General features: G+C 43.8%; 5 protein-coding genes across 7 annotated transcripts; 3 read left to right on the top strand and 2 right to left on the bottom strand.

Moving 5' to 3' along the window:
• The first annotated feature begins 404 nt into the window (after positions 1-404).
• On the top strand, positions 405-3442 carry LOC131261068 (ADP-ribosylation factor-like protein 6). 3 transcript variants are annotated; one of them, XM_058262968.1, is made up of 4 exons: positions 405-582; positions 2574-2584; positions 2961-3084; positions 3151-3442. In XM_058262968.1, the coding sequence occupies exons 1-4, from the start codon at positions 405-407 to the stop codon at positions 3420-3422; spliced, it is 585 nt and encodes a 194-aa protein (XP_058118951.1). In that variant the 3' UTR covers positions 3423-3442. The 3 variants fall into 3 exon arrangements, with proteins under 3 accessions (XP_058118951.1, XP_058118952.1, XP_058118950.1); XM_058262969.1 differs by lacking the exon at positions 2574-2584 and adding an exon at positions 1363-1366 and having other exon boundaries at positions 405-586; XM_058262967.1 differs by lacking the exon at positions 2574-2584 and having other exon boundaries at positions 2956-3084.
• On the bottom strand, positions 1368-2670 carry LOC131261067 (peroxiredoxin-6-like). Its single transcript, XM_058262966.1, has 5 exons — positions 2529-2670; positions 2310-2466; positions 1814-2031; positions 1663-1738; positions 1368-1601 (listed from the first exon to the last, which is right to left on the bottom strand). The coding sequence occupies exons 1-5, from the start codon at positions 2609-2611 to the stop codon at positions 1470-1472; spliced, it is 666 nt and encodes a 221-aa protein (XP_058118949.1). The 5' UTR covers positions 2612-2670; the 3' UTR covers positions 1368-1469.
• A 249-nt stretch (positions 3443-3691) lies between the features above and the next one.
• On the top strand, positions 3692-4259 carry LOC131259026 (small integral membrane protein 20). The gene is made up of 3 exons (XM_058260435.1): positions 3692-3891; positions 3960-4016; positions 4093-4259. Exons 1-3 carry the CDS (start codon positions 3771-3773, stop codon positions 4140-4142), a joined length of 228 nt encoding a protein of 75 aa, XP_058116418.1. The 5' UTR covers positions 3692-3770; the 3' UTR covers positions 4143-4259.
• A 192-nt stretch (positions 4260-4451) lies between these two features.
• Positions 4452-7262, top strand: LOC131260578 (trifunctional enzyme subunit beta, mitochondrial). The gene is made up of 5 exons (XM_058262340.1): positions 4452-4626; positions 5204-5369; positions 5442-6339; positions 6406-6579; positions 6649-7262. Exons 1-5 carry the CDS (start codon positions 4560-4562, stop codon positions 6760-6762), a joined length of 1419 nt encoding a protein of 472 aa, XP_058118323.1. The 5' UTR covers positions 4452-4559; the 3' UTR covers positions 6763-7262.
• A 42-nt stretch (positions 7263-7304) lies between these two features.
• On the bottom strand, positions 7305-9493 carry LOC131260577 (zinc finger protein 556-like). The gene is made up of 3 exons (XM_058262339.1): positions 9175-9493; positions 9000-9108; positions 7305-8932 (listed from the first exon to the last, which is right to left on the bottom strand). Exons 1-3 carry the CDS (start codon positions 9210-9212, stop codon positions 7382-7384), a joined length of 1698 nt encoding a protein of 565 aa, XP_058118322.1. The 5' UTR covers positions 9213-9493; the 3' UTR covers positions 7305-7381.
• Between the last annotated feature and the right edge of the window lie 624 nt (positions 9494-10117).

The following is a 10117-nucleotide window of genomic DNA, read 5'->3' as shown; positions in this document are numbered from 1 at the left end:
AGTCCCGTGATTTTTAACGTTTGAAAACTATATCGGTTGTCCCGTTTCTGTTGATGATGGTTGTGTGATATAAAATTCAAGGCAATGCTGACCTTTCAAACTGGCCCTTCGGTGAATCGAGCTTCAAAACGTACTGAAATAACCGTGACCGCAAACAGTTACACTGGTCTGTTCTTCTTCGGCGCCACGGGTCAACCAGATTATACTGAAAAACCTACACTTTCTCAGCGTGTTGCTCCGCCATGTGTGTGATCAATATCTACCTCTCCTGTAACCTGAGCCGGTTAATGAATAAGTGCGGGTGTCAAAAGCAGTAGTAAGTCTGAAAAACTACTGTAAATAGTACTATAACTGCGGTGGTAGACTCTCAAAGGTGCGAGTCGCTCGGAAAACCATCGATCATCATGGGGCTGTTCGACAAGCTGGCGAACATGTTGAAGATGAAAAAGGAGCAGATCAACATTCTGGTCGTGGGGTTGAATAACAGCGGAAAATCAACGATTGTGAACCACTTCAAAAACCCCAACGAACGTACCTCGATCATCGTCCCGACGGTGGGATTCAGCGTGGAGCGTTTCGAGAGTAAGTATTGAACAGATTAAAACGTTTCACCAAAACAGGGCATTAAACAATACCAGTATTATAAAAACTTACCATGATCCACAGAAAATTAAAAATAAATCTGCCCTGTTTTGGCCGAAGGAGTAGCAACAGCAAGTTTCTGTTTCAACGTATTTTTTTTCGAAAGCTAACAGTTCGACGATGGAAGAAAAAAATTCAATCTAGTCACCAAGGACGTATCGATTTTACGAATTGCTCGTACTGTAATGAAACAAACACAAATCAAAGCAAACGGTGTAAGATCTCTGCGCGGATAACGAAATGGAATGTGCTTGAAATATTCAAATATTGTCCCATCTTCATTATATAGCAGCTAGAATTGTCTACTAAGAGATAAACAAATAGGGAGAGAATTCACTATCACATGCGGCGTACAGCTAGAAAACGTGATTTGAAGTTGCAAATCAGGAGTAACACAAATAACAATTGTGTAATCATCATATTCAATCTGGCCGTGCCCTTATCGTTGAAGAATATGCTATGCAGCGGCATCTGGCTGAAATGTAAATATGAATATTCATAACACACCTACGGTACGGAATGTCTTCTCTACGTAAAGAAACAAACAACACGTGAATGCATTGCTTGTTCCATTAGGCTTCTTAAGTCGGGACAACCTTGATCATAACGTGCTTGATTGCAATAGCGGAAGTGTTGTGACGAACGATCCCCTGCCTAGACTTGCGTAACAAAAATGGATCGATAAGTAAATGTGATACTGATCATCAAAGAAGGTTTCAGTTCCGTTGCGGTTTGAGTAGCAATGCATGCAAAAACAAGTTTATTGTTGTTCGTACGAACTTGAACAAAAAAGTCAACAGTCACGCAATTAACTGTATCAAAGAAACCTACTTATAATCGGTTGTGGTGCGGACATAGACATTACCGGACGGCATTGAGACGCGTTCGATCCCATTGGGGAACAATTTGTCCGCTTCCGCCTCGCTGACACTCGGCAGAATCATCACCTTCGTTCCAGGCTAGAAGGCAAGCAAGTTGAATGTCGAATGTCGAACAGTTGATTACCTTTAAAGTACTTACCGTCCAGTTGGCCGGAGTCGCTATCACCTTTACCCGATCGGTCAATTGAAGCGAATCGATAACACGCAAAATTTCACTGCAAGCAATCGAATCAGAGGAGTCAAGCCGTTTTTTGTTCGATAACATATACATTGGGGAAGGGACTACTTACTCCACGTTACGCCCCGTCGATGTCGGGTAGTGCATTGTGAGACGAACCTTTATATCGGGACTGATGATGAACAACGCCCGCACCGTTTGCGCCAGTTCCGGGTTGTCCTTGTCCTTCTCATCGAGCATACCGAACTTGACGGCTAAGTCGCGGCTCGGATCCGCAATGATGGGATAGGGAAAGTTTCCAATAATATCCGGACAGTACGATTTAATGTCCTAAGGAGGAACAAGGTACGAAAAAACCATGAAACAAACTATTCCCCGTTCCTAACACCAGTCTTCGATTAGACTCAAAACAGCTAACCCGATATAAGACGATTAGAGAGAAAAAAGAACACTTCAGCGATCAGCTGACAAATCCTCCGATCGCCAGGATCGATGACCCTAGGACGTGGGCTTGCGGGCATCGGATTGACGGCTATAAATAGGGTCCGTTTGGGTGCCGCTCCCAAATTGTGCCAAATACAAAAGCAAAGGAATGAGGGTATACTCACATTAACCCAGTCCACATGGCACTTGAGATCATCGACAGAATGTGCCAGCACTTTCACATTACGTTTGGAGAAATGCTCCTGATGGACCGCAATCCTTCCAAGCTCGGTTGTGCACACGGGCGTAAAGTCGGCCGGATGCGAAAAAAGGACGCACCAACTATCAAAGTACAAGACATTTAAGTTTCTTGTTCTAAGCAAACACGCGTCCAATTCACTTACGAATCACCGAGCCAATTGTAAAAATCAATCGGCCCCTTGGTCGAGTCGGCCTGGAAGTTGGGAATGGTTGCACCGATACGCATCGTGTCGCGAATTTCACTTTTACTTTTTCAAACCAGATGTGTTCCGCTCGGTCTCCGCGCTAGCACTGACCTGTTTTCCGAAGTGAGATTACATTTTACTCGTCCGTATCTTGTTTCGCGTAGGGAGACGAACTGTTACGCGCAGCCGATAATAAATGCGCGCAGGAAGTTTTTATGTAGCAAGTTCGCCAGCACTATCCCGGACGGAATAGGATTATTATTAAGTATTTATAAGCAGGGTATCAGGCTACAAAACGTATTGTGGCTGAGTTTTTGCAGTCTAATTTTTAATTGACTTCTTCTCTCTTCTATTTGTACTGAAACAGTTTGTCTTTTGATTCCAGATCAGGGAGTATTTTTCACTGCATTCGACATGTCCGGTGCTACGAGATACCGCAGCCTCTGGGAACATCACTTCAAAGCATGCAAAGGAATTGTGTTTGTAATTGATTCAAGTGATCGTATGCGCTTAGGTAAGAGCAGTTGGTTGTGTCACTGGCAAGATCATATTTCTTTAATTAACGCATTGTGTTTTTCAGTGGTCGTAAAAGACGAGTTGGAAATACTTCTACAACATCCAGATATTGCGAACCGGCGGGTGCCTATTCTTTTCTTTGCTAATAAAATGGACTGCACGGAGGCGTTGTCAAGCGTGAAAATTGCGGCTGGATTGGGTTTGGAGAAAATCAAGGATAAACCCTGGCACATCAGTTCGAGCAACGCACTTACAGGCGAAGGCTTACAGGATGGCGTGCAATGGATGGTGCATCAGATCAGAGAGTGTGTAGCGAATAGTAAAGAACATAGGTAAAAAATGAAATATACATTAAATCCAGCTTTCTCCTGAATAAATACCCGACTCCGTTGAAACACATAATTTCTTTTTGATGGAGCACATCAGCATAAATCGGTCACGTGCTTGGGAACCGTTGAGCAAACAATAAATTATTTAAATTCGTTCCTTTTGCATTCGAACCTAGGATGTTCCGGACTACAGTGACTCACTGACAGTAGCTCAGGTTTAGCCGTCAAAATCAGCTGTTTATAGACAAATGTGTTTTGGTTTTTGCATAACATCTCTCAATACCAGAGCTTTGTGCACCGGCAGTTTTGTGATTGTGGTCCAAGTAAATTTGTGGATAAAACAAAGCCGAACTAAATGGCGCCAACGGTATTAAGAGGACGTAACTATGCCCTACTTATTGGTGGTATCGTAGGAATCATTGGATTGGCCTGTTATCCGATCATCGTACATCCAATGATGAATCCAGAACAATACAGTAAACATTACCAGGCGTCAATTGGACCATTCCACTCCTGCAGCTAATGATTTCCTTTCCATTTACAGAAAAAGTGCAACAAATCAATAGGGCAGGCATCAAGCAAGAAGAAATTCAGCCCGGAAGTAAGCTAACCTTTCCTCTCCAAGAGGGTACAACTAGAACTCGATTAAAACAACCGTATTTTTTGTGTTCTTATAGATATGCGAGTGTGGAGTGATCCTTTCAAACCCAGAACGGATGAAAAATGATAAATTATCGTGCAGAATACCTGTTTTGATGCCCAATCTCCAAAGGATCCTATTAGAAAAACATACAGCAACTTGGTTGATTAAACCTAAATTTTTAGCCCTTCAAAAGATAATATGTAATAGATTTAATTCGATGTTATCCGTGTTTTCTTTTATCCGAAGTTAAGCAATTTCTCGGTTACTACAAAAAAAAAAAAATTAATTATCAGTTTTTATTAAAACTTGAGAACTGGCAACACGTCGTCACCGTTTCTCTAACTGTCAAAAGTGTGATGCTGATCCCACCTTGATTGATATACGAACCTGTTGTGTCGAACAGTCGACCGTAGCCTTTCGTGTGGAACACAGTGTAATTGGTGGTTTTCATATACAATTGTTACAATTTTGTTATCTTAAATAATTCATTTACTTTTCACAATGGCGTACAACCTGGTAAAGATTGCCAAAACTACCTCTTCATATTCTGGAAACCTTGCTAAAACCGGTAAGTGCCGCCATCATTGTAATCGGTTGAACAGATACGTCCCAGTTGGACTTCGTAATCATTCAGACATGAAATTTAATTCATTTTTCCACCACAAGTTAATCTTCCCCAATTTTACAAGACCTTAACATTCTTTCAAAAATGCTTAATTACGTATTGTATGTAAAACCACTTCCCTTTGGCACTTTCCATTTAGGAAGCCTGTCCACACTTGATCCATACCTCTCCCCTTCAGTAGAAAGTACAAAGTCCAACTCATCATCAAAGTCCACACCGTGTCATCGCGGTTGGATTTTGTTTTGAAATCCGCGTCACTACCACTGAGCAAGGTAAAAGATTTGCTTTATCAGCAACCCGGACATTTCTGATGCCTTTCCGAATGCCGGGGGTGGTACTTTCCTTCTTTTGGTAGATTATTTATCTCCTTGTGTAATCACCGGCTGCATCAGTTTTATACACCAACGTGATCACTGTACTTTTTAAAAACACGTTATCAATAAGGTCCGCGAAGTTGTACCCGGAACATAAATATTATTTTTTTAATAATGTTATTTTTTACCTTTACATGCCGTTTCAGCCCTTCGTAGTATCAGCACAACGAGCACCGTCTTTGAGCCTCGCCGTTTGCCGGATAAAACAGGAAAAAATGTAGTCCTCGTAGATGGCGTTCGTACGCCGTTCCTGACATCCGGCTCGGACTACTCCAAACTGATGCCACACGAACTCGCCCGCCATTCGCTCCTGTGAGAATGATTACAATTATTTCCTTTTTCTTTGCTGAACCAATTGCACTGACTTTGTGTATCGAATTTTAGGAGCCTTTTGCGCAAGACAAAAGTCGACAAGGAAGTGATTGACTACATTGTGTACGGAACGGTCATCCAAGAGGTGAAAACGTCGAACATTGCACGCGAGGCAGCGCTTAGCGCCGGATTCAGCAATAAAACTCCGGCCCACACCGTTACGATGGCGTGCATCAGCTCGAATCAAGCCATAACTACCGGGATGGGGCTGATCGCTACCGGAACATACGATGCAATCGTGGCCGGTGGTGTCGAGTTCATGTCCGATGTACCTATTCGCCACAGCCGCAAGATGCGCTCGTTAATGCTGCGTGCGAACAAGGCGAAAACGATGGGCCAACGTCTGCAGCTGCTGTCTACGATTCGACCAGACTTCTTCGCTCCCGAGCTTCCAGCTGTGGCCGAGTTTTCATCCGGCGAGACGATGGGACATTCGGCCGACCGGCTGGCATCGGCTTTCAACGCTTCGCGCCAGGAGCAGGACGATTATGCCCTACGTTCCCACACGCTTGCCAAGGAGGCACAGGATAAAGGCTATTTCACCGATTTAGTTCCCTTCAAAGTGTCCGGCGTAGACAAGACGATCGAGAAGGACAATGGAATCCGTGTGTCGTCCAAGGAAGCTCTGGCCAAGCTTAAGCCTGCCTTCGTAAAGCCTTACGGTACCGTGACGGCTGCCAACGCGTCCTTCCTGACGGACGGCGCTTCAGCATGTCTGATCATGACCGAGGAGAAGGCCAAAGCTCTCGGTCTGCGCCCGAAGGCATACCTGCGCGACTTCTTGTACGTGTCGCAGGATCCAATTGATCAGCTGCTGCTTGGACCGGCCTATGGTATTCCGAAATTGCTGAAAAAGGCCGGCCTTACGATGAAAGACATTGACTCGTGGGAAATTCACGAAGCTTTCGCTGTAAGTTTCCATTCCAAAACAAACGTTTTCTGTGGACTAACGTAAAAAAATGTGTGAATATTCCAGGGACAAATTATTGCCAACCTCAAAGCACTCGATTCGGACTACTTCTGCAAGAACTATCTGGGACTTAACGAGAAGTTCGGCAACCCCGATATGACCAAGTGGAACAACTGGGGGGGATCGCTCTCAATTGGACATCCGTTCGCCGCCACCGGAGTTCGTTTGTGTATGCATACGGTAAGTTGCTGCATGAGTTGCATCCATCGATTACACAATGTAAAAACTAAATACCTTTTCTTGTTTTAGGCAAACCGTTTGGTGCGTGAAAATGGACAACTCGGTCTCGTGGCGGCCTGTGCTGCTGGTGGACAAGGTGTTGCTATGCTTCTGGAACGACACCCCGAAGCCAATGCAGAGTAAAACACAGCGCCTTCCGAACTAGTTTAAACAGGAGATCATTGGAGCAAGCGAAAATTGTGGTCGAGAAATTACGTTTTTTTTTCTTCTCCTGCTTTTTGTGTTTCATGTACTCTTCCCTCTGTTACATGTACATCTTGTCGATTAGAACAGATCCTAGAAAGTAAGTTAGCACACCAGAGTAAGAAAACCAACGCTTTCTTTTGTATGTACTACTATTTAGTTTTTTTTCCCATCGTGCAAATGGGCTAAAAAAGTGAATCGCGATGGTGCCGAAGAATATCCCCTTTTATAACTGGAGACTTCCATTTCATTTCAATCGAGTACACTCTCGGATAGAAGGGAGGATGAGTTAATCTATGATTTTCCATTTTATGTTTTACTACGGCTAGCTCAATATAGCGAGCAACGGGCATCACTAGGATGTAGTATATATTATACTTACTTTCTATATATTTTTGTTTTCCGTTAGCTTTAAAATTAATCCATCATGATGTTAAGTTGAGGTCCAAATATATACCAATTTTGATACACGAACAAAAGAGTACTAATTTCAAGGTACAATATATTACGGGTATAATTTTCTTATAGAAAATTGCTCTAACAGGAATGCCATAGTGTTCTAAACTAACATAGGATGATTACTATTCATTGCGGGGTGATTATTTCGGTGATTTTCCTCCAAGGTGTTATTTAAATGGTGCGAAGAGGAATGTGAAGAGTCTTGAGCTTGATAGGAGGAACTCCTCCCGAACGACAATTCACCACCTCTGTTCGATTCCACTGTTTGCATCGTCACTGTATTTTCCGGTACCGTATGTGTGTAGCTCTCACTGCTTTGCCCTTCGTTCGGTCGCGTATCACCAAATGGAACTTGTTTCCGTCTACAATGCTTTTTACTATGCACGTGCAGATTGCTTGGTTGCGCAAACCCTTTGCCGCAGTTCTTGCAAACGTATGGCTTTTGACCGGTGTGCGTATTAATGTGAATTTTCAGCTGAAAGGCTAACGCAAAATTAGTTTGACAATAAGGACATTGAAACCTTTTCTCCGGTTGTGGAGAAGGGCCGGACTTTTCACCATTATCCTTCAGAGTGCTACGATACAGCCCCTCGACCCCGGCTTGTTGGTTGCTATGCAGCTTCATATGCACACTAAGATTGCTTGGATGGGCGAAGGATTTGTTGCAAACTGTACAAAGGTATGGTTTCTCGCCGGTGTGCGTATTCGTATGTAATTTCAAGTTTATGGCCGCTTTAAATCGTGCACTGCAATATTGGCAGCGGAAGCGGTACTCTGCTCGATCCTCATTCGGACAGCCACCCTCGCGCGGCGGTCGACCACGACTCCGTTTGACGCCTGTTTGCACGAAAGGAGCTTGTATTCGAGAATCAGTTGGACTAGCCAACACTTGATTCAGCTGCGTAGAAGGCGCACAATCTGCCTGTGCCCGGCTAGCATCCATGTGGTGAGTGTTATGACTCATCGGTGGCATGTGTTGCAGCTGGTCGCTTCCCAAAGGATACGTTTGTTGGTCAATCTGCTCAACCTTCACCTTAAACCACTCTTGTTCTTCTTGGTTTTCACTTGAACTTCCCGATGTATCTTGATCCATTTGCGAGACGTTGCCGGTGGCGACTGGTACATTATTCCATCTGTTTTCTGGAACTCGTTGCAAGCTTTGTGACTGCTCCCCTATCATCGGCGTCTGCCCTTTGCTGATGACATTTGGTCCGAAATCATATTGTTGTTTCGGTGGCCTTCCTCGCTTTCTTCGAAAGTTTACGGCAGTTTCAGAGACAGGTGGACAAGCCTGTGCTGGATCTGTGTATTTTGAACCGAATGGAGAGTACGCATCATTCGCTGGCATACCTACTGAATGTACTCCGTGATGATGGGACTTAGCTTCCGTGTGGTGCACCAGCCCAGCTGCTCTCGAATGGTTGGTCGAATAAATGGACGCAGACTCTTGTAATCGTTTGTTACAATCGACAGAATTATCCGACTGTATGCGGCCTTCACCAGACTCAAGCGGTTTATTACTTCCACCAGCGGCTATGCGGTGGAGGATTTCATCATTCTTAATACACTGCCAACGGAACTGATAAAAGTCTTCGAGACGAGCTCTGCAGATCGTACACAACGCTGAGGAAACACCTGCCAACGGTGTTATCTGTGGGGAGCGTGAAGAAATTCAAATTTCATTACAAACTCCTTAATTACCCAATAGCAATAAGTACCTGGATGGATGTGCATTCGTATATTTTCTGCAACAGGAATTGATCACCATACCCTATAGGCTCAGTGACGCCATTGGTAGATAAACAAAGTCGACACATGTTTCTATTGCTAAAATAGATTCGAAAGGAGATCACGTTTTTACACGACAGGATCAGCTTATTTATTCAACCCTACCTCAAGGAAATTGTTTCTTTCAGCAGCGAGTTGTCCATCGTCGTTTGGAGGAGGTGCTTCCAACAGAACTTTTGAAAAATCAAAGTAGGTCAATCAAGTTTCTGAGCTCGCCTCTAAATTGGTCGCTTTCCATTTTTATTCCAATGTCGCAACATTGGTTTTAGCTCATTCTGTGAATGTATCTAAAAGAAGGAATATCGGTTTCTTCTGAATCCACCTGCCACGTTTTTAATGACCGATAAACATTTTCTCTACACCACACTTCCATTGAATAAAAGAAAACTTTATATTCACAGTTTTTACTTTCCCCCGACGACGACGATGGTTTCCGTGGTGATGATACTAAATGTAAATAAACATAGGCGAAGTGTCAAAATCGACAAACCGTTTCCGAAGGTGTTGGTTTTTTGATAAGGATGACAAAAAAATAGCATATCGTAAGGATCAAAGTAGATCAGAGAAGATAGCTTATTGCGTCATAAAAAAAAATCCCAATGCCCTGCGGGTCCTGTCCCTTTGCACCATGAAACTGGAGCATCGTTTTAAGTATGACGAAAGCAAGCACCGCATCATCGATGGTCAGGGAGTTCAATAGCATCAACAGTAGATAAGGTGTCCTCTCTGAATGGTGCTAACGATGCACACGATTTATGCCTTGCCCCCGTGCTGCATGTGCTCCCCGAAGCGTCGAAGCATGAACTTTTACCTACTGCCAGCTACTTCGTTCCGTCTGTCCTGGATACTAGCCGCTTGCGCATGGCGAGCAAACTTTGAATGACAGCGTAGTAAACATCCTCAGAATCTGGAACAACGCATTTCCTTTGGTGGGTTACCCCTCCAATGGTAATTCTTTGCAAGCCAGACATTGATTGAAGTTCGCGTCTAGACCTACAGTATTGTTGGGGCAAAGATCCTTTTGCGCGCTGGTAATTCATAATTGGCG

The sequence above is a fragment of the Anopheles coustani genome, chromosome 3, assembly GCF_943734705.1.
Source record: "Anopheles coustani chromosome 3, idAnoCousDA_361_x.2, whole genome shotgun sequence".
Lineage (NCBI taxonomy): Eukaryota > Metazoa > Arthropoda > Insecta > Diptera > Culicidae > Anopheles > Anopheles coustani.
Note: the sequence above shows the minus strand (reverse complement) of the source record. Positions and strands in the feature narration are given on the sequence as shown.

Excerpts from the sequence above, each read along its gene's own strand:
- LOC131260578 (XM_058262340.1), top strand. The coding sequence starts at position 4,560 with ATGGCGTACAACCTGGTAAAGATTGCCAAAACTACCTCTTCATATTCT. Across the intron at positions 4,627-5,203 it reads TGGAAACCTTGCTAAAACCG|CCCTTCGTAGTATCAGCACA; the intron begins GTAAGTGCCGCC and ends ATGCCGTTTCAG. Across the intron at positions 6,340-6,405 it reads AAATTCACGAAGCTTTCGCT|GGACAAATTATTGCCAACCT; the intron begins GTAAGTTTCCAT and ends TGAATATTCCAG.
- LOC131259026 (XM_058260435.1), top strand. The coding sequence starts at position 3,771 with ATGGCGCCAACGGTATTAAGAGGACGTAACTATGCCCTACTTATTGGT. Across the intron at positions 3,892-3,959 it reads GATGAATCCAGAACAATACA|AAAAAGTGCAACAAATCAAT; the intron begins GTAAACATTACC and ends TTCCATTTACAG. Across the intron at positions 4,017-4,092 it reads AGAAGAAATTCAGCCCGGAA|ATATGCGAGTGTGGAGTGAT; the intron begins GTAAGCTAACCT and ends GTGTTCTTATAG.
- LOC131261068 (XM_058262968.1), top strand. The coding sequence starts at position 405 with ATGGGGCTGTTCGACAAGCTGGCGAACATGTTGAAGATGAAAAAGGAG. Across the intron at positions 3,085-3,150 it reads AAGTGATCGTATGCGCTTAG|TGGTCGTAAAAGACGAGTTG; the intron begins GTAAGAGCAGTT and ends TGTGTTTTTCAG.
- LOC131261067 (XM_058262966.1), bottom strand. The coding sequence starts at position 2,611 with ATGCGTATCGGTGCAACCATTCCCAACTTCCAGGCCGACTCGACCAAG. Across the intron at positions 2,467-2,528 it reads TACAATTGGCTCGGTGATTC|TTGGTGCGTCCTTTTTTCGC; the intron begins GTAAGTGAATTG and ends GTACTTTGATAG. Across the intron at positions 1,602-1,662 it reads CGACTCCGGCCAACTGGACG|CCTGGAACGAAGGTGATGAT; the intron begins GTAAGTACTTTA and ends CTTGCCTTCTAG.
- LOC131260577 (XM_058262339.1), bottom strand. The coding sequence starts at position 9,212 with ATGGACAACTCGCTGCTGAAAGAAACAATTTCCTTGAG. Across the intron at positions 9,109-9,174 it reads AAAGAAACAATTTCCTTGAG|CAATAGAAACATGTGTCGAC; the intron begins GTAGGGTTGAAT and ends AATCTATTTTAG. Across the intron at positions 8,933-8,999 it reads ACGAATGCACATCCATCCAG|ATAACACCGTTGGCAGGTGT; the intron begins GTACTTATTGCT and ends CGCTCCCCACAG.